We start from the raw sequence: 21,922 nt of genomic DNA, 5'->3' as shown, positions 1-21,922 counted from the left end.
GCTTATTTAACTTATATACAGAGTACATCGTGAGAAACGCTGGACTGGAAGAAATACAAGCTGGAATCAAGACTGCTGGGAGAAATATTAATATCAATAACCTCAGATATGCAGATGACACCACCCTTATGGCAGAAAGTGAAGAGGAGCTAAAAAGCCTCTTGATGAAAGTGAAAGAGGAGAGTAAAAAAGTGAAAAAGTTGGCTTAAAGCTCAACATTATGAAAATGAAGATCACGGCATCCGGTCCCATCACTTCATGGGAAATAGATGGGAAACAGTGAAAACAGTATCAGACTTTATTTTTCTGGGCTCCAAAATCACTGCAGATGGTGACTGCAGCCGTGAAATTAAAAGATGCTTACTCCTTGGAAGAAAAGTTATGACCTACCTAGATAGTATATTCAAAAGTAGAGACATTACTTTGCCAACTAAGGTCCATCTAGTTAAGGCTATGGTTTTTCCTGTGGTCATGTATGAATGTGAGAGTTGGACTGTGAAGAAGGCTGAGCACTGAAGAACTGATGCTTTTGAACTGTGGTGTTGGAGAAGACTCTTGAGAGTCCCTTGGACTGCAAGGAGATCCAACCAGTCCATTCTAAAGGAGATCAGTCCTGGGTATTCTTTGGAAGGAATGATGCTAAAGCTGAAGCTCCAGTACTTTGGCGACCTCATGAGAAGAGCTAACTCATTGGAAAAAACTCTGATGCTGGGAGGGATTGGGGGCAGAAGGAGAAGGGGATGACTGAGGATGAGATGGCTGGACGGCATCATGGACTCGATGGACGTGAGTCTGAGTGAACTCCGGGAGACGGTGATGGACAGGGAGGCCCGGCGTGCTGCGATTCATGGGGTCACAAAGAGTCGGACATGACTGAGCAACTGAACTGAACTGAACTGAACTTACCTACCTCCTGAGAAACCTATATGCAGGTCAAGAAGCAATAGATAGAACCAGACATGGAACAATGGACTGGTTCCAAGTTGGGAAAGGAGTATGTCAAAGCTGTATATTGTCACCCTGCTTATTTAACTTATATGTAGAGGACATCATGCAAAATGCCGGACTGCATGAAGCACAAGCTGGACTCAAGACTGCCAGGAGAAATATCAGTAATCTCAGATATGCAGATGACACCACCCTTACTGCAGGAAAGCAAAGAGGAATGAAAGAGCCTCTTGATGAAGGTGAGAGAGGAGAGTGAAAAAGCTGGCTTAAAACTCAACATTAAGAAAACTAAGATCATGGCATCTGGTCCCATCACTTCATGGCAAATAAATGGGTTAAAAGGAAACAGTGACAGACTTTATTTTCTTGGGCTCTAAAATCACTGTGGATCATGACTGCAGCCATGAAATTAAAAGACACTTGCTCCTTGGAATAAAAGCTATGAAAACCTAGACAGTGTGTTAAAAAGCAAAGACATCACTTTGCCAACAAAGGTCTGTTTAGTCAAAGCTATGGTTTTTCCAATAGTCATATACAGATGTCAGAGTTGGACCATAAAGAAGGCTGAGCACTAAAGAACTGATGCTTTTGAAGTGTGGTGCTGGAGAAGACTCTTAAGAGTCCCTTGGACAGCAAGATTAAACCAGTCATACCTGAAGGAAATCAACCCTGAATATTTATTGGAAGGACTGATGCCCGAAGCTCCAATACTTTGGCCACCTGATGCAAAGAGCCAACTCATTGGAAAATACCTGGATGCTGGGAAAGATTGAGGGGAAGAAGACAAGCGGTCAGCAAAGCATGAAATGATTAGATAGCATCACTGACTCAGTCGACATGAGTTTGAGCCAACTCCAGGAGATAGTAAAGGGCAGGGAAGCCTGGTGTGCTGCAGTTCACTGGGTTGCCATGAGTCAGACACGACTTAGCAACTAAACAACAACAACACGGTGTCCTTCAGCAGGTGACTGGATAAACAAACTGTGGTACATCTAGGATATGGAACATTTTTCATTGCTAGAAAGAAATGAGCTATCAACCCATGGGAAGGCTTGGAGGAAGCCTATGTACATATTACTAAGTGAACCTTAAATGCATATTGCTAAGTGAAAGAAACCAATCTGAAAAGGCTACATACTACATGATTTCAATGATATCACATTCCAGAAAAGGCAAAACTATGGAGGCAAAAAAAAAAAAAAAGGCAGTGGTTGCAGGGTAGGTGTAGGGAGAGATAAAGAGGCAGAACACAGAATTTTTAGGGCAGTGAAAACATTGTACGGTATTAGAATGGTAGTCTCATGTCAAAATACATTTATTCAAACCCACAGAATGTTTAACACCAAGAATGAACTCTAAGGTAAACTATATACCTTGGGTGATATGTCAGTGTAAGTTTACCTTTGGTTTAGGAAAAAAGTAAGTGATGCTAATGGCAGAAACTGCACGTGAAGGGAGGCAGGAGTGTTCGGTAGCTGGTCAGACAGGAGCAGGTCCCACCCCATCCTGAATGGTTCATCTTTCCCTCCACTACCTGACTGGCGGTCACAGCACATTCAGAGAGCCTCCCTTTTGAGGCCAAGGACCATCACTAGGTTTCCAGCCATATCAGCACCAAGCAAGACAAAACCGCCAGCAGAGGTTGGTGCAGGGCACCAAGACCTAAAAGGTGACTCACAGTAACCCAGGGCTCATTATGTCATATTCATAACAAATTAGCATTGCAGTTTTTGCCCCTGCCCCCATGGGTTTTGCTTCAGTACTTATGGGTAAGTATCTGCACATCAGGAGAAAGGTCAAATAACCTAAAGCTGTCAAACAACCTATGTGTCAAACGATGCAGGACACACCTAGTGCCACCCCATTTCAGGTCTGCTTCTGGTTTCCAGGTAGCCCACTATCATCCTTTCAGAGCGCACTTTCACTCTACCTAATAACACTCTTACTACTTAAAGCTGCTCAATGCCTCTTGACTGAAAGTTTTCCCCTGAGAAGGGCAAGAACCAAGGAAATCACCATTCCACAAAATCTTTACACCTTCCTCTCAATTTCATTGTTGATGGAGAGACTATGCCATCTCAAAATACGTCTCTTTGGCTTAAGGATTATCTTGAATTGATTACTTTTAAGAAACCGCACACAAAATAAGCTGCAAAGAATAAGAGGTTACCCTCTTGGAAGAAACATTTGGGGTTGCAAAGAGTTGGACATGACTGAGAGAGTAACACACACCACACACACTCCCTTAATCAGGAAGAGCAAGTTGACTAAATCTCTAGAAACTCATATCAATGGAGAAGGCATGAAGTTATAAGCCTGCATAACAACCATACCTTTGTTCACTGTGCTTTTCCCAATAAATTTCCTTAACTGTCCCCCACCCCCACCCCACTCCCAAACATCTTCTTTAGTCTTCAGCTGGAAATAGTATTTAAGGTGATGGTTTGGGCCATTTTAGAGAGTTACTCAGTTTCACTGGCTCTCTTTCATGTATGCAGGAGATATACAGGTTATTAAACTTCTATTCTTCTCCTATTAGTCTGTCTTTTTATGATAGGGAGGTCTCAGCCAAGAACCTGGAAGGATAGAGGGGGAAAAAATTTCCTCCTCAAGCTATAAACTTAAAACTACTCTAAAAAATTAAGTCCTTTACCTAGATGCCCATCAGCAGATGAATGGATAAGAAAGCTGTGGTACATATACACAATGGAGTATTACTCAGCCATTAAAAAGAATACATTTGAATCAGTTCTGATGAGATGGATAAAACTGGAGCCAATTGTACAGAGTGAAGTAAGCCAGAAAGAAAAACACCAATACAGTATACTAACACATATATATGGAATTTAGAAAGATGGCAATGATGACCCTATATGCAAGACAGGAAAAAAGACACAGATGCGTATAGTGGACTTTAGACTCAGAGGGAGAGGGAGAGGGTGGGATGATTTGGGAGAATGGCATTGAAACATGTATACTATCATGTAAGAATCAAATCACAGTCTATGTCCAATGCAGGATACCGCATGCTTGGGGCTGGTGCACGGTGATGACCCAGAGGGATGTTATGGGGAGGGAGGTGGGAGGGGGGTTCATGTTTGGGATCGCATGTACACCCATGGTGGATTCATGTCAATGTATGGCAAAACTAATACAGTATTGTAAAGTAAAATAGAGTAAATATAAAAATTAAAAAAATAAAAATGCAAACTATACACACACACACACACACACATGGTGGAAAGGATCTGGTGAAGAGGAAAAGGTTGAAAATATGGGAGAGAAAAAAATGACATGTATGGTCCCTGAGAAGGCAAAAGGGGATGGGATCTGGAGAATATATGGAAGGAGTCACCTTAGACATGAGACAGGATTATGAGAGGCAAGAAGGATAAAATGATAGACAGGAATGCAGAAGAATGTATAGATGAGATGATGGAAGGTCAAGAGTCCTAGTAGAATGGCATGTCTTTTCTCCATGGAATAGGAACAAGATCTTCTGCTAAAAGGGAAGTTCTCTAAAAAGTTTGTTTTTTTCACACAGGGCTATATGCATCCTGGCAGCATGAACATACTGGTAGGAAGAGGGATATTCACAGATAAGGACAAGAGGACAATGAAAGATTTCCTCTCAATACACTATCCAACATGCAGCCATAGTAGAAAGCCCCTAAATAATTAAAAGCTGAGAATATCCTTATTTGGAGTAAGGAGTACAGAAGCTAATCTGCTTCACTTACAGTTGAAAATTAGTTAATCAAATAAAACAAAACAAGCATGATCCAAGTCAAGACATCTTGGCATATATATATAATGGAATTAGGGGATTTCCACTGGGGATTTCCATGGTGAATCTTAAAGTCATTTTGCCTCTCTTCTTCTTGGAGCATTTTTATGAAACACATACAAATTATTAAAATATGCTGAGTGGTTCCAAATATTTCTCTTTAAGCACCTTGGTTTCTTAGGACCCTCCCTGGCCATTCCTGGGTATTAACCATGGGTTTCATAATCATTAACATTTTAAGCATTTTGCATAGGTTTTCAAAGCTCTGTACCTTGCTGATTGGCATCCCAAATGGAAATAAAGTGGTAAAAAGATATCAGGTATTGCTGGGATGAAGAATGACAAATAGTTGACACCTACACATCTTCCTTCCTCCTCTTCCTTTCCTTCTCATACCCATCCACTCCCCTTACCACCTCTGTCTTCCCTAAAGCCATGCTTTGATAACTCAATCTTTCTGTGGCCCTCTTACAGATGTAAAAACCCAAGTATAGTCGGCCCTCTATATCTGCAAGTTCTGCATCCATGGATTCAACCAAGCTCAGATTGAAAATATTTGGGAAAAAAAAATTCCACAAAGTTCCAAGAAGCAAAACTTGAATCTGCAGCCTGCCAACAATTATTTATATAGCATTTATATTGTAGTAGGTATTATAAGTAATCTAGAGATGATTTAAAGTATCTGGGAGGGTGTGCATAGGTTATATGCAAATATTACACCATTTTCTGTAAGGGACTTGAGCATCACAGATTTGGTATCTGCTAGGACTCCTGGAACTAATCCCCACAGATACCGAGAGAAATTATTATCAATTTCCTCTTGTCTTTCCCTGTGAGCCTCAGTTGTTCTCTGTCCTAGTCTTGAGATGTCTCATCATAGGTAAGCAATTCTTTCTTTTTGCACACTCTACAGATGTACTGTACAATGTTTTCTAAGAAATGGTGCTGAACTGCCCCAGCAGACTTTAAGAACAAGGGAAATCTTTGAAGGTTATTAATGTCATTGGTTGGCACATCAATGCAAATAAGAAAAATAATGATTTTACTATGCTGGAACTAGGAAGATAAATCACTGAACACTTCTGATTTTTAACTTTAGACTATTCTCCAACATCACATAATAACATCACCTTCAGTCAAGTCATGTTCCCTGAGGCAGCAAAAGCCTGATGTAATTTTTAAATAAGAAAAAAAAGACAGGAATAGTATTTCTTCACCAAACCTTGACCTAATGCCCCAACCAGCCAGCATAAAACATTAACAGGAATCACTTAAAGAAGAAGTCATAAGGTGAACTTATCCATAGAAAATATTATTTAGAGTTAAAAATCAAAATATAACATATAAAAATTAAATGTTATTATGTTAAAATTGGACACATTCGGCATGAGAGCCCTCCAGGGAAAGCAGCATTTTGTTAAGCATCTACTTAGTTCAGATTTTATGGACCCACACTGAGAAAACTGACCCACAGTTTATTTGGTCAGTATACCAAGCAGTTTTTAGTTCTTTCCCTCAACCAATGTTATTTAAAAGTGGGATCCCCTTTTCATTCTCTGCACGCCAAGATTTTGCCCGTAGTGTTCTACATCAGACACCAGACACTGGTGCGTCCCATATGCACATACATACCCCTGTTGCCCTTCCAGCAAAGGTTTTTGAAAATGAGATTCTCCTATCTTAGTGCATTAAAATTGTCTCAGGGACTTCTCTGGTGGTCCAGTGGCTGAGAATCTGCCTTGTAATGCAGGGGACATGGGTTCACGCCCTGGTAAGGGAAATAAGATCCCACATGGGAACTAAGACCCCACATGCCGCAGAACAACTAAGCTCCCATGCTACCACTACTGAGCCAGGGTGATCTGGAGCCCATGTGCCACAGCTACTGAGCCACAAGGAGGAAGTCCACTGACCACAACAAAAGATCCCACATGCTGCAACTATGATTCGATGTAGCCAAATAAATTTTTTTAATAAAAAATAAAAATTGTCAACTTGCTCTTCTGACTTCTCCTTATCCTCTCTCCCCTCACATGGAAATAAGAACTTGGCAGTCTATAAAAATGGGTCAAGATGATTCTATTAATGCTTTTAAAGGGATATATGCTAACACTGCTTTGAGAAGAGGTGAAATCAAGCAAGACACTGCAGAGCCTTTCTAGTGACAAGACCCCTCTGTGTCCCCTACTTCTTATTTGGAAAAAAACTTCAGTTTTGCCAGCCTTTCCTGAGTTATAAATAGCAGATTTGATCAGTTAAATAATTAGAGAAGTGAGAGAATGCAGAAACAAAGGCAAAGCAATCAAGCAAAAAGTAATGACCGCTTATACAACAGTTTAGCCAAAAAACTGAATCAGACTCCTAGTTTCTCCTCAAGGGATATATATTAACAGTCTGGTGCATATCTTTGAGCTGGTTTACAGAAACAGGACCCACCCGACGGAAAGTGCCAACCACAAGCATGTAGCCCCCAGATGGGCAGGAACCAGAAGACTGGTGCTTAAGATTCTCAAAACATCACCTTGCCACCTCATCAACAACCAATCAGAAGAACGTCTACAAGCTGATCATGCACCTTGCAATCCTCACTCCTAATGTTGCATTTAAAAACCCTTGCCCAAAAGCCATCGAGTTCAGAATTTCTATTAGCTGCCCATTCCCCTTGCTTGGCTTTGCAAATAATGCTTTACTTCCCTTCACCACAACTCAGTGTCTGGAGATTGACTTGACTGCACATTGAGTTCAGCTCAGTAACAGAGGAGGTCAGTCAGCCCACTGCCAGTTGTAGTTTCCTTCAAAGCTTTGTCTCTGGTGACAAAGACATCCTACACAGCCAACACAGATCCTGCCTCATACCAATGAATCCCACTTAAACTGATACTTTCAGATCCTTCTCTGAGTTCTATTAGGTTTATAATCAGAACAATATAGGTGTAGGTTTAATAGCCTATATTTATTTGATCTCCTCAACAAATCCATAAGCTTTGAAAACAAGCATCATGATTTAGATCAAATGAGATCATGGATATGTAACCCAACGAAAAAGTGTGGAAGGGGAGCAGAATTTCCCACCCCAAAACTTACCTCTTTGGCATGAGGATTATTTTACATTTTAGGCTAATTATTTTTAAGAAATAGCAGATGAGAAAAAACAGAGAAGTTACCCTTTTGTAAGGGATATTTACATTTATAAGGGAAATCTGCATTTGAAAGGATGTCTCTCTCTCTCTGTACCAGGAAGATGTCATGTTGAAATCTCTAGAAAGTCTTACCAATGGAGAAGCAAAAACTTAAATCTGTATAATAACCTTACCTTTGTTTACCATGCTCTGCCTGGTAATCTCCTATAACTGGCTTCCCTCCCCTACAAAACATCTTTTGACTTAGCTGGAAATGGTATTTAAGGTGATGAATTGGGCCATTGTAGGCAGGAGGTGCAGGAGACGTGGGTTCGATTCCTGTCTGGAGAAGACCCCCCTGGACAGGGCATGGCAACCCACTCCAGTATTCTTGCCTGGAAAATCCCATGGACAGAAGAGCCTGGCAGGCTACAGTCCATAAGGTCACACAGAGTTGGACACGAATGAAGAAACTGAGCATACGGCATAGGGACTTACTCGGTTTTCCTGAGTCTTGCTCATATACACGGGAGGTATCCAAGTCTCAAAAATCTAAAGTCCATCACTAAGTAAGTAGTGTGTGACTCTCTGCAACCCCATGGGCTGTAGCCCACCAGGCTCCTCTGTCCATGGGCGTTCCCAGACAAGAATACTATAGTGGGTTACCACACCCTCCGCCAGGGTATTCTCCCAACCCAGGGGTCGAACCTGCGTCTCTTGCATTACAGGTGGATCCTCTACTGCTGAGCTACCAGGGAAGCTCCAAACAGGAGGGATACGGTGTTGTTAAATTTCTGTTTTTCTCTTGTTAATCTGTCTTTTTATTACAGAGGGGTCTTGGCCAAAAACCTAGGAGGATAAAGGGAAAAAATTCTTTTCTTCCTCTACAGTGTTCTGCAAATTTAAACTTCTTAGTTTTATGATTTCACATCTTGCATGATATGATTTCTCACGATATAATTTCACATCTCATAAGATACATAAAGCAGATGTTCAATAAATAGAAGTTGATTTACGTTTTTAAAACCTCCAGTGGGTATCCAGCAAAGAAGCAAAATTTAATCAAATATCTTTTATACATGCTAATGTGTAACAGTTATTCCAGCAGTTATTTGAAATATAAACTTTAGTGGGACTCAAATGACTCAGTTAGTCCAGTCCATTCTGAGGCGGATGATGCCAATGTGGTATAGAACAGATGGCTAAGAATGGTTTTATATATATATATATATATATATATATATATATATATATATGTATATGTATATATATATGTATATATTTACATACATATATATTACATATCTGATACAAACAGCTATATAGGCTGATAGAGTTCTTAAAGAAGAAAAGAATCCTCAAAGTTGACTGTATTCATTAATCCTAGCATAATGTAATTTCAATGAAATTCTTAAAACAAAAGCATAATGTTGAGATTTTCATTTTTCATATATTCAGAATTTATAAGTAATATCTTAATAAAACATAAGATTAAAAAGTCTCCAGTTTCCCCATTGGTCTACAGCAAGACATGGTTCCTTAAGTTGTAACCACCTGACTAGTGAATGCAAAGAACAAAAATTATTATCAATAATTCACATGGTTAACACAGAAAAAATAGGCTCTATGTAAGGGAAGTTCCTAAAATGTTTCTTTCTGACAACCGTCACTTCACTAGAAAGAAACACAGACATTAAATAAATCAATGCACTAATAAATGTTAAGTATCCACTGACTCATTGTTTATACTATATTTATGAAAACAACTTTGAATTGGCTCCTGATAAAAATGTAATAATGGCATTGAAATAAGAAGTAAAGAAGAGACCTGTGTTAAGCAAGAAGCGGTAAAGCAAAAAAACTGAGGCTAGATAGAAGACGCTCAGTTTCTGGCAGGCAAGGAAGCTAATAAAACAAATCATATCAGTTTGTCAGGATTAACAAACTTGGCAGAGCTATTCAAAATGTTAGCGAAAGAAAAAAATATCAAATTATTTAGGCCCCAGATATATTATAAAGCATGTTAGTCTGCTGGTGCAATAGTTTAGCATGTTCTCTTATCAAGAAGCATAAGGCTAGGATCATATTTACTGACTATAAATAGATTGTGTTCTAATTTTCTAACTCATCTTTTCCTTAACCAGTCTCACAAAGATCTAGCCTTTGGCTGTGGGTAAACTTCCTCCAGCAAGGAATTCTGCCAGGTCACTTCCAAAACCCAGCTCTGTTGGAGGGCCTAAGTGCTTTTTTTGAGCAAATGAATTTCTAGTACAGGGTCTTTGCAGCCCACAGGTCTGATCAGCTTGATGAGACTGTGGCCAATCATCAGTGGCAAAGACAATAGTGTCCAATGTTATCCAGAGACAGAATCAACAAACAAGCAAGGTAGGCCAAATGTGTCATTACCGTGGCAGCACACTCGAGGACAAGGGCAAGAGCAGTGTCCACACTTATTTCCAAAGAATTCCCAATGAGCCTTCTAAATTACTTGTTTTGCTGGATGTCATTTTACCAAAGCTTGCTTAAAAAGAGTTGTCATGACTGGGGTCTGATGACATTTGTTGTAATAAGATTTAGCCCGCAGAGAGTTGTGAAACCTGGATCTGCTATAGAAATTACATTTGGCTCCTTGAGTAGTTGCATGAGACTCTCCTAGGAGCCAGATTTAGCATTAAATGGGAGAGCAGGTTCTGGAACGTGGCCAGGGCACAGGCCTTAAAAGGATCTTTAACCCAACTGAAAGCTACGACACCGGGCATGTATGGAGAACTAGGTAGAGCAAAACCCCAGGTACCTCACTCACACTCACTCTGTTGAAGAGAAATTAGCAAGAAGAGCTGTCAGTGCAGGAGAGTTGCCATAGTTCTTTGATGGCATGCATTTGCTCTTCATGATTAACCTTAGGCATGACACACAGTAATTCACTGGACACTCGCTATGCACTAGGCATCGTTCTAAGCCTTCTATGTGGATTATCTCACTCAATCCTCATCACAAACCAGCAAGGTGGGTACTGTTTGTATCCCTATGTCTGATTCACTGCAATGATGGCTTTTAACTCTATACCTCCAGGCCTCTATCCATGTCCTTTGCTATGGGACCTTTCACAAAAAAATGCATTCTATCACCCCATTCTGCCAAACTGGACTGGCCTTGTGGCTGGCTCTGGTGAACAGAATGCAGACAGGACACATTGCCAGTCCTGAACCTGGGCCTCAGGAAGCCTCCTGGTCTCTGCCTGCTCACTGGCACCTCTGCCATCACTAGGAGAGCATGCCCAGGCTGGCTGGGTGACGGAAGGAAAACACTTGGAGTAGAACCAAGTTATCCTGATCACCTCTGCCGAAGCCAGCCTCAACCAGCTGGCCCCCAGACATTTGACAAACCACGCCAAAATAAGCAGAGCTGCCTGGGGGACCACCAGCTAACTCCAGATGCATCAACATTAGGCCACTGAAGTTTGGTGGTTGAGTGTTACAGAGCACTGCTATAGCAGCAAAACTTGGGTACCATTCATAAACAGGAAAACAGAGAAATGAAGAGGTTAATTTGCCCAAAATGATAAGAGTAGAACTGGGCTATGAGATATATATATATATATATGCCAGTTTTCAGAAAATCAGATGTAACTTCTTTATAAGGTCAATGTTTTGTAACTATATTTAGAAGTCCTTTAAAACTCAAATCACTTTGGTTTGCCTTAATTCAGACAGACCCAGAGAAACTGCAGAACTTAATTCTGCAAAGACCCAGAGAAACTGGCTGATATTATAGCTGATACCATTGACTAGGCAAACAGAAACAGGGACACTTGATAGCCAGATAGAATATCCTTTCTTTGCATGAGCTGTGTTGAAGGCAGCTTGATCTCTATCAGTACAGTGGCTATACTGAGACCAACTGTTTTGAGGAGCAGCACCTGTAAGGAATGAAGGATCCCTCAGTATAAGGGCATTGCTATAGTGCATGACACTGACCTTCATGTGACTTCTGCCACTAACGTTAGAGTTACATCTCATTTACTCAACCACTGAGAAAAACAGTGAGCAGGGGAATTAAAGAACTTGAATATTAATAGCAGTTCATCAATTCAATTATATTGGCTAACTAATGAGGTGAACTCCTAGTGTATGGAGGTTGCAAGTTCAAACTCTACCACTGCGATTGGACCCATGTGGGTACTTAAGTCTTCAGGACCAGCTGCAGCAGTATGGGGAGGGAGGAGAAACCTGTTCTTGGGTGAAGAATTACTACCAGAATTGCTCATGCAGAGCACTCAGAAAATTGGAAGATACTGTAGGTCATCTATGGCATTACTTGGGGACATGAATGATGTCCTTACCTTAAAGAGAAAAAGGAATAAGCTACTAGAATACAGGAGGAATCAGTGAATTGTTGGACACAGTAAGTAAAGTTTTAATTATTCATCTAATAAAGTCTCGATCGAAAGTATAATAAAAGATTTGTTCCTCTTTAACTAAATTAGCCTTCTGCATACAGACTGTCAATGTACAAGAAGACACCAGTTACTTTATCTTTTATCTCACTGTTGACAAAGTCTCTCGCCTGACCAAATTTTAGCCAGGTTCCTCTACACCCTCTGCTTGACTAGGTCTCAATGGTGGTTCCATCCTGTCCTTGCCTGGCCTGCACAGCCCAGTTTTACCAGGAATCCTGATAAGCCAGTTGAGAGAGAATCCCCTCCACTCTTGATATCTGAGCACCCTGGCCTGCCTTCAGCAAAAGTCCCCTGACCAGGGCCTCCCTGGCAGTCCAATGATTAGGGCACCACACTTCCACTGCAGGGAACATGGGTTCAATCCCTGGTCAGGGAACTAAGATCTCACATGACACATGGCACAGCCAAAAAACAGAAGAAGAAAAAAAGTCCCTTGACCTTTGAATGTTTCCTCTTAGTAATTTTCCATTCACTGACTCCTTCAACCTGCTCTTTGGCCATAAATTCCCAGCTGTCTCGGCTATAATCAGAGTTGAGCCTGATATTTCTCTCTCTTACTTTGAAAATCTTGACACCCTTTGCAATAATCCTGAGTAAAATCCTCTGTAAAATCTTAACAAGTATCAGAATAATTTTCTTTAATGGGGTTTATCCTATAACAAAAACAGAAAATTTGAGAGAGCAGCAATAAAATGCCTATTGGCAGAGCTGAGTTACATGAATAAAGTAATTTGGGGACACAGTGTCTACAAGGAAATAAAATTAGGTAGTTTAATAACTTAGTTCAGCCAAAATGTTCAAACGAAAGCTCCAATTTCCTTGAATCCTTTACAAACTACAGTTTAAAGCACAAAGTAGAAAGATCTATTTTTTTCCTTTGCAGCAACATGATAGAAAACTGTTCTTTGAGGTATATATTTATATTTCTGCCTCGTAACCATAAAAAACGGTAAACATTTTAAAGATTGTTTTGATGAGAAATCTTACAGAGCCTTAGGTCATCATTCCAAACATCAGGGATCACTCCTCAGAATGATATATGTAGAAAATCCCAGAAATTGAGCTCAGTATGTGCACTGAGCCAAAGATATACCTCAAATGTTGCTCTTAGATGAAATCTCTGATAATCAGCTTGTTTCTTACAGTGTCCCTCTTTCTTCTGAAAATTATATGAATGTGAAAAAATATAATGTCAACTGGTTAGATTTGAATTGATAGCGCTTTCACACTCTTTGTCTTTAAAATACTGAAATACTAGAAGCAAAATCTACTTCAACTGAATCCCACTTCTAAAATGCTAAGAAATAGGAATTACATCCCTTTTATTTGTATAAGATCTTAATATATGAATAAATAATTTCCTGATAAGAGTCAATCCTAAAGGAAATCAATCCTGAATATTCATTGGAAGGACTAATCTTAAAGCTGAAACTCCAATACTTTGGCCACCTGATGCGAAGAGCTGACTCATTTAGAAAAGACCCTTATGCTGGGAAAGACTGAAGGCACGAGGAGAAGGGGATGACAGAGGACGAGATGGTTGGATGACATCATTGACTCAATGGACAGGAGTTTGAGCAAGCTCCAGGAGTTGATGATGGACAGGGAGGCCTAGCGTGCTGCAGTCCATGGGGTCGCAAAGAGTCGGACACGACTGAACGACTGAACAACAACAAAGAGTGAATGAATTATAGGATAAGCCACTAAGAAGTCTCTTCACTATGACAGGTCTCCTCATTCCAGTCGTTAAAATGGTGAAGATTCAAGTGTTTTTCAGAGAGAAGCAAGGGAATAGAACACCCACTTCAAGCTAGATGGTTTGAACTTGAATTCCACCTAACCATTTTCAGGCTATATGACTTTGGGGAATTCACTTAAACTCTGAGCTTCAGTGTCCTAATCTGGAAAATGAGGACAGTAAAAGCAATTATAGGACTATTGTGAGGTCTAAATGAGTTAACACACAAAAGCTCTTAGAACACATACCAGACATCCAACTACATCTCAGTAAAAGTTAGCTACTTTCTTATCATTACCAGATTTTTAAAACATTATATAGCCATCTCTGGGATCTTTGTGTGCCTGCCATGGACTTGGGTATCTATCTGGGGCATTTACACATACATTATAGAAATAAATTATCATTAATAATAAAAAAATGGAAGACAACAAACAACTTTAGACCACCCTCCCACATAAACACATAGCTCTAAATCTTCTCTCCTGTCACTCAGGTCATGAGCCTATGGATCAGGGTTTGTCACAGTAAGACAGGAGCATCGTCTCTATTGACAGTGACAATATGTCATGGATTCTCTGAGAGAGTTCCACTTTCATACTCTGCATATAACTTTTTACAAAAGCAACTTGTTAAATGTTTAGCTAATATGCTGTATTTTTAAATTATGCATGATCTTCTTCTAAATAACACGAAAAAATTAAAGAAGTTCTCTGACAGACAAGGTCATGACTTTGGGTTCTGAAAACTGGAGAAAAAATGTTGGTGTACAAGGCACAAAATGGTATCCCAAGGACAGATTCAGTTTGGCCACCAAAGCACTGCCAAGATTTAAAATGTGGGATATTTCACATAAAACTCCATATTTCTGACTTCTCTCCAAAAACTAGAAGCCGAGCAACCCTCAGCAGGCATCCTGCATGAAAAGAGCCCGAAGTGAATCCTGACTATCACAGCCATTCCAGATCATCAGTATTGGGTCTCAGATTCCCCAGCGGCAATTGCCACTTCTCACTGCACTTGCCCCAGCCTTTGCTGACACTCAGCCAGCTTTAGTTCTGTGCGTTATTTAATGTTCCTCACTGGCTCTGAGGGGATTTGAGCTTGGAACTCCTGACTTTTGCCTTGACTGAGTCTTTTGCAACTTTCAGGCACTGAACACCTTTAACTTGCAGGTTCCACACCACCCGGGCCATGAGCCAGTGAGAACCAAGCCTCCAAGGTGCTTACTTCAGAGCAGAATTCAAAATTTGTTGATTGTTTGCTGGTATCCCAGAGAACCTGAAACAGCCTCAGCAAGTAGCGGCCTGACTTCAACTCCCATCCCTGTTCCCAGACCATGAATCCCTTGTGGGGACTACTTGAGTCCTTCCGCTCTCATATTAGAGCCCTCTGAGAAACCCAATTGGTCAGACACTGACGACTCTACCTTCCCAGTCCTGGCTACTAGCACCCACTCACTGAGGGACTGAGCCCTGCCATGCTGACCTCAAAGTATCCCTCTTCCATTCTTCAGACGAGGACGGTGCAATGTGGTAGCCACATATAGCAAGTAAACACTTGAAACAGGGATAGTCCAAATTGAGATGTGCTATAAATATGAAACATGCATGCCGGTTCAAAGACTTAATATAAAATAAAGCATAAAAACTACTGTATCAACAATTTTGTATGAACGACTTATTGAAATAATATTTTGATATATTTGATTAAACAAAATATAGTATCAAAATTCATTTCACCTGTTTCCTTTTACTTTTTCCCTGGTGGCTCAGACAGTAAAGCGTCTGCCTACAATGCGGGAGAGCTGGGTTCAATCCCTGGGTCAGGAAGATCCCCTGGAGAAGGAAATGGTAACCCACTCCAGTATTCTTGCCTGGAAAATCCCATGGACTGAGAAGCCTGGTAGGCTACAGGCCATGGGGTCCCAAAGAGTCAGAAACGACTTCACTTTCACTTTCAGTAGAAAACAAAATTACATCCGTGGCTCACATCAAGTTCTACTGGACAAAGTCAGCTGCTGTCCTGAGTTCCACAACTCCCTACTCTCGCTCCACTGGCCTGTCACTGTGGTCTAAGTAACGTTTGCAGCCAGTCCCACATGGATTAAGGCCCTGTCTTGCTATCTGAAAGGCTCTTTCAGATAGTATCTGATTGTTCCATGTGGCCTCTTTAAGAGGCTTTCTGTGAAAGGATTCTCCCTTTTCTACATCCCATCCTTCCCCTTTCTAATTAAATTTTGAAAACTCCTGTAGTTAGGTGTGAGTGAATGAATATGAGCCATATGTGTGTGGCTGTGTGCACATGCATATGGGAAGTCACAAGGAAACTAACATCAAATTGTGTGTTCTCCCCAGTTAAAAGGAAGAGAGGTAGGTTGGGGAGGGGAAAAGGATGCTTTCTCGTCTACGAAGGAAACCTCAAAGTGAACTACTCCTCCCATCCTCTCTGTAACAAAGTGTGCCAACCAGTGGCAATTGGGCCAACCCGCCATTAAGAGGCTGTAGAGACAGAGATACTGAGGAGAAGCACAGAGTCTCTTAGAGAAACCCAGGTACCAGTTTTCAAATAAAAACTAAAACAGCTCAGAGGAAAACAACCACCACCACCACAAAAGCAGAACTAAAAAGTAGCCTGGAGGCCCATACACAGGGTTTGGCACAGTCTATTTAAACCAATTTAAACCAATGAAATTTTCTATAATCTGAAATCAAAGCAGTTACTTGCACTAATGTAACAGGCTTTAGTAACCAATGTTCTGCTGTCCTGAGTCAAATGCCTGCCCTGCTCACAGGAATCACCAGGGCTGCTTTTTGGTGCTGTTTGCAAACAAATGAATAATGCAAAGGCCTTGCTACTCTAAGTGTGGTCCCGGGACCAGCAGCGTCGACATCACTGGGAAGCTGGTTATGCAAATTCCTGGGTCCTACCCCAGACCCAGTTAAAATGCAGTGAGATTTTGCATTTAACCCACAAGATCCTCCAGTGATTCTGGTACACTTTAAAGTTTAAGAAGCACCTGAAATTTAACCTTCTGACGGCATTCATTTGCTTAACAACTGTTTTTGAGAAAAAAAAAAAAAAAGACAATGGCAGCCCTCCCTCTGAGTTAGTGTCTCTGGAATTTGTCCCAGTGGGGATCTTTCTGGTTTACTCTTTGCATTGTAGTTAATAATAAAGAATGTTTTTCAAGTAAATCAATGGTTCCAGGTGGTTCTTGGATGAGAGCCCTGCAACATGGCTATAAAAAGCCAGATATTTCTAAGTTCCCAACTTAAATATTCCCTGAAGCAAATAGCTTCTGCTTAAGAGCAGCAAATAATTTTATGTAAAATAGATGAGTATCTGTGTAACTATCACACTACCTCCTCATCCCGCGTACACCACATCGGGGGGAGTGCCAAAATCAACTTTATTTTAAAATGTCACATGCTGACAAGAATAAGGGACTTTCACACCAAAACTGAGAAAAACAAATTACTCCACATACTTTTCATATTACTTAAAATTTTTCTACTGCCAAAAAAAAAAATCCTGTTACATAAAAACACCTCCATTATCCCTTCATTGTTTTTATATCCTTCCCAGGGCTTATAATGTTACCACTGTGATTAACTGATAACTTCTCAATCCATTTACTCTGACCAAGGAGTGAAAGAAAACACAATGGGAATATTGAATATTTTGAAATGACATTAATTCTTCAGTGGAATTATTTGCAAGAAGAGTACTTTCAGGTTCAAACATAAACTCTCAAACTTGGCATTAAATTCTCCCAAGTAGCAAAAGACAGGAAAAAAAACCCTAAGTAAATGTACTTAGATGTATGGCATTCCAAAGCAAACTTCAGCATATAATACATAGTTGTAATATACATTGACACGTAATACCAACTCGTTGAATTATGACTTAACAGAGTTTTAACCTTCTTTGCCTTTAAATCCAGTGTTTAACGATCACTTGCATTCAAGGTGTTTACATATTCAAATCTGATTGACTATAACGGACTGTTATTAGTGAGGGAGAGCAAAATATACCATCCCAAAAATGCTTCCCAGGTGACGCAGTGGTAAAGAATCCACCTGCCAATGCAGAAGACATGGGTTCAACCCCTGGGTCAGGAAGATCCCCTGGAAAAGGAAATGGCAAACCACTCCAGTATTCTTGCCTGGAAACTTCTATGGACAGAGGAGCCTAGCAGGGTACAGCCCGTGGGGTTGCAAAGAGTCAGACATGACTGAGCATACAGAGAGAAAATATGTCCCTTTGGCATATTGATTATTTGGGGCTGATTATTTTTTGAGAGGCTGCAGACATAGGAATTTTCCTGAAAGCAGGGAACTCACTCTTGTGAGAGAAATTAACCTTTATAAGGTTAATCTCCATTGTAAAGGGGTCTCCCTTTCTGTACCAAGAAGAGGAGGGTGACCAAATCTCTAGAAACTCTTACCAATGGAGAAGGTAAGGACTTAAATCTGTGTAACAACCATCCTTAATTACTGTATTTTGTCTGGTAACCTATAACTGGCTTCTCCCTTTGCTCAACATCTTATTTCATCTTTAGCTTGACTTGGAATTTAAGGTGGTAGCTTCAGCCATTTCTGGAGGTTAGTCAGTTGTCCTGAGTATAGGAAATACATATGTTATTAAACTTGTTAGTTTTTCTCCTATTAATCTTGTATTACAGGACGTTCTCAGCCAAGAACCTAGAAGAGTAGAGGAAACATTATTTTTCCTCCCCTACCTAATTAATCATTCCTAGACACTCTGCTTCATGCCATTTGTAACATATAATTTTTCATAAAGAGAATGCACACCAAAAAAAAAAAACTAGCTAAATTTCCATTTCTAATCAAAAATGGACCTTCTCCTCCAATGCAGCTGAAATAATGGAAAACATACAGCCAAAATGAGTAGACTTTATAAAATTCATGACCTCCTGGGAATTCTCTTGGAGAAAGAAATGGCACCCCACTCCAGTACTCTTGCCTGGAATCCCATGGACAGAGGAGCGTGGTAGGCTGCAGTCTATGGGGTTGCTGAGTCGGACACGACCAAGTGACTTCACTTTCACTTTTCACTTCACGCATTGGAGAAGGAAATGGCAACCCACTCCAGTGTTCTTGCCTGGAGAATCCCAGGGACGGGGGAGCCTAGTGGGCAGCCGTCTCTGGGGTCGCAAAGAGTCGGACACGACTTATGCAACTTAGCAGTAGCAGTAGGGAATTCTCTGGTGGTCCAGTGGTTAGTACTCTGCATTTTCACTGCCAAGGATCCGGGTTTGATCCCTGGTTAGGGAAAAAAGATCCCACAAGCCGTGTGGCATGGGGAAAAATAAAAATAAAATTCATCACCTCCAACCTCACCCAAACCACTACTGCCTCCAGGCACCAATACTACATTTCCTCAGTTTACCCAGTGCTCCACTCCCTTGGACAATGATTTCCCTCTCCTTTAATCTTCCACCTCAACCTCTGTCCTAAACTCCATTGTACTTCCCCTACTGCCTCTTTGACATCTCCACCAGGAAGTCTGATAACATCTCAAATTCAACAGGGCCTAAACTGAACCCCTGATCTTCCCTTCTAAACTTGATCCTCCCCCACAGCACTCCTCTTCTCAGTTAACAGCAACTCTGTATTTCCACTTAATCAGACTCAGAGCTCTGGCTCTCAGATCCCTCAAAAAATCTGTCAGCAAGACAGTGCCTATAAAAAGTGCCTATAGCAATGCCTGTTATATAACAGATATTCAACAAATATTTGTTCAGTAAATGAGTAAAATTAAACCTCAGCCTTTATTAGTGGATTCATCTGGCTGGGTCATTAATGCTACTAGAACAAACAGGCACAGATCATGGGTGCATGGAAGTTGATTACAATGTTCTTTCCATATATGTTTAGAAGTTTACAAAATAAAAAGATTTCTTTTTAAGCTTATGAAAAAAACCTGACAGTGTTTTCTGTGAAACAAATGTCACATCTCTTTAGTTTTTAGAGGATAGCAAAAGGAAAGGCGGGCGGGGGGAGGGGGGAGTCCCTGCATTGTATTTCTATTTCTAAGCTGCTTAATAGTTGTTAAACATGAGAGAGAGTGAAGAAGAGAGAGCCCTCTTACACTGTTGGTGGGAATGGAAAAAAATAGTACAGCCACTATGGAAAACATTGGGGAGGTTTCTTAAAAAACTAAAATAGAACTATCATATGATCCAGCAATCCTACTCATGGGCATTTATCCAAAGAAAATTCTAATTCAAAAAAACGCAAGCACCCCATTGTTCACAGCAGCACTATTTACAATAGCCAAGACATGGAAGCAACCTTAGTGTCCATCAACAGATGAATGGATAAAGAAGGTGTGATATATATACATATTACATATACACACACAAGCACACGCAATGGAACATTACTCAAGCATAAAAAAGAATGAAATAATTCCATTTGCAGCAACATGGATGGAGCTAGAGATTATCATACTAAGTGAAGTAAGTCAGACAGAGAAAAACAAATACCATACAATATCACTTAAACGTGGAATCTTAAAAAAAAAATACAAATGAACTTACTTATAAAACAGACTCACAGACATAGAAAACAAATTTATATTTACCAAAGGGGGAATAGGGGAGGGATAAATGAGAAGTCTGGGATTAACAAATACATATTACTGTATAGATAAAATAGATAAACAACAAGGTCCTACTGTATAGCACAGGGAATTACACTCAGTATCTTATAATAACATGGAAAAGAATCTGAAAAAGAATAGATATATATGTATGTATAACAATCACATGGCTGTATACATGAAACTAACACAACTTTGTAAAGCAACTATTACTTCAATAAAAATTGTCTGTTTAGAGGGGTGGGATGGGGAGGGATGGGGGAGGGATGTTCAAGTGGGAGGGGACATGGGTAAACCTACGGCTGATTCATGTTGATGTTCGGTAGAAACCAATGCAATACTGTAAAGCAATTATCCTTCAATTCAAAACAAATAATTTTTTAAAAATTATTTCTTTTCAACCCAATCAAATGGGCAGAAGACCTAAATATACATTTCTCCACAGGTGGCCAATAGACACATGAAAAGATGCTCAACATTGCTTATTTTTACATTATGGTATATATATAACTATTACAAACGTAACTTAGTCATTTTGCCATATACCAGAAACTAACACAATACTGTAAATCAACTACATTTCAATTTTTTAAGTTATTTTGAAGAAAATACCTAAGTACAACTGGCAAAAAAGGAAAGTTGTTAAATGTATTACAAATCATTTCATCACTGGGTCTCCAGCTTTCTAATCTTTAAAACAAAGAAATCTGTCTGGAATATCTCTATCTTTTGTAATTACAATGGTTCAAATATCTAACCCCAAAATTATCCAGGCCGTCTTTTTCCTAAGCATTGACTGAACACATTTAATTTCTACAGGAGAAATTCTGACTCTATATGGCATGATTTCATGCTGTTTTCTTATTTCTAAATTTTCATGATAACATTCTACATTTGAGTTTTGAATTAATATGGTACTGCAAGAATTCCTCTTGGAAGCAAAACTGTTATCTAGATTCATCACTTTAAGAGCTAAAAGGCTGATACTGGCCTTCTGACCATATTATCTATCTCAGATCTGGTTAACTACCATTGTTTTCATCAGCTGGGGGCGGGGGGGGGCAGCACTTACCATTTCCTTCTTGTCTTCCTGGAAGTGTACATCCACAAACATTTTTCCAACGACATAAGGGAGGGTACTTTCAATAAAGTTCACACATTTGTCCCACTGAGGCAACAAAGTTGTGGTCCCCTGGATTACCTGTGGGAGATAATTGAACCAGACTGAGCTTCACTTGGAT

The 21,922-nt window shown here is 40.1% G+C and overlaps 1 protein-coding gene across 1 annotated transcript in view; it reads right to left on the bottom strand.

Annotated features, from left to right (window-relative positions):
- Positions 1-21,922, bottom strand: part of PHEX (phosphate regulating endopeptidase X-linked) — a 207,919-nt gene that overhangs the window by 115,316 nt on the left and 70,681 nt on the right. Inside the window, exon 11 of the mRNA XM_004021961.6 lies at positions 21,754-21,882. Coding sequence (XP_004022010.1) covers positions 21,754-21,882 — 129 coding nt within the window. The remainder of the gene's footprint in view (positions 1-21,753; positions 21,883-21,922) is intronic.

Source organism: Ovis aries, chromosome X, assembly GCF_016772045.2.
Source record: "Ovis aries strain OAR_USU_Benz2616 breed Rambouillet chromosome X, ARS-UI_Ramb_v3.0, whole genome shotgun sequence".
NCBI classification, from domain to species: Eukaryota; Metazoa; Chordata; class Mammalia; order Artiodactyla; family Bovidae; genus Ovis; species Ovis aries.
The sequence above is the reverse complement of the archived record's forward strand: the minus strand, read 5'-3'. Positions and strand labels throughout refer to the sequence as shown.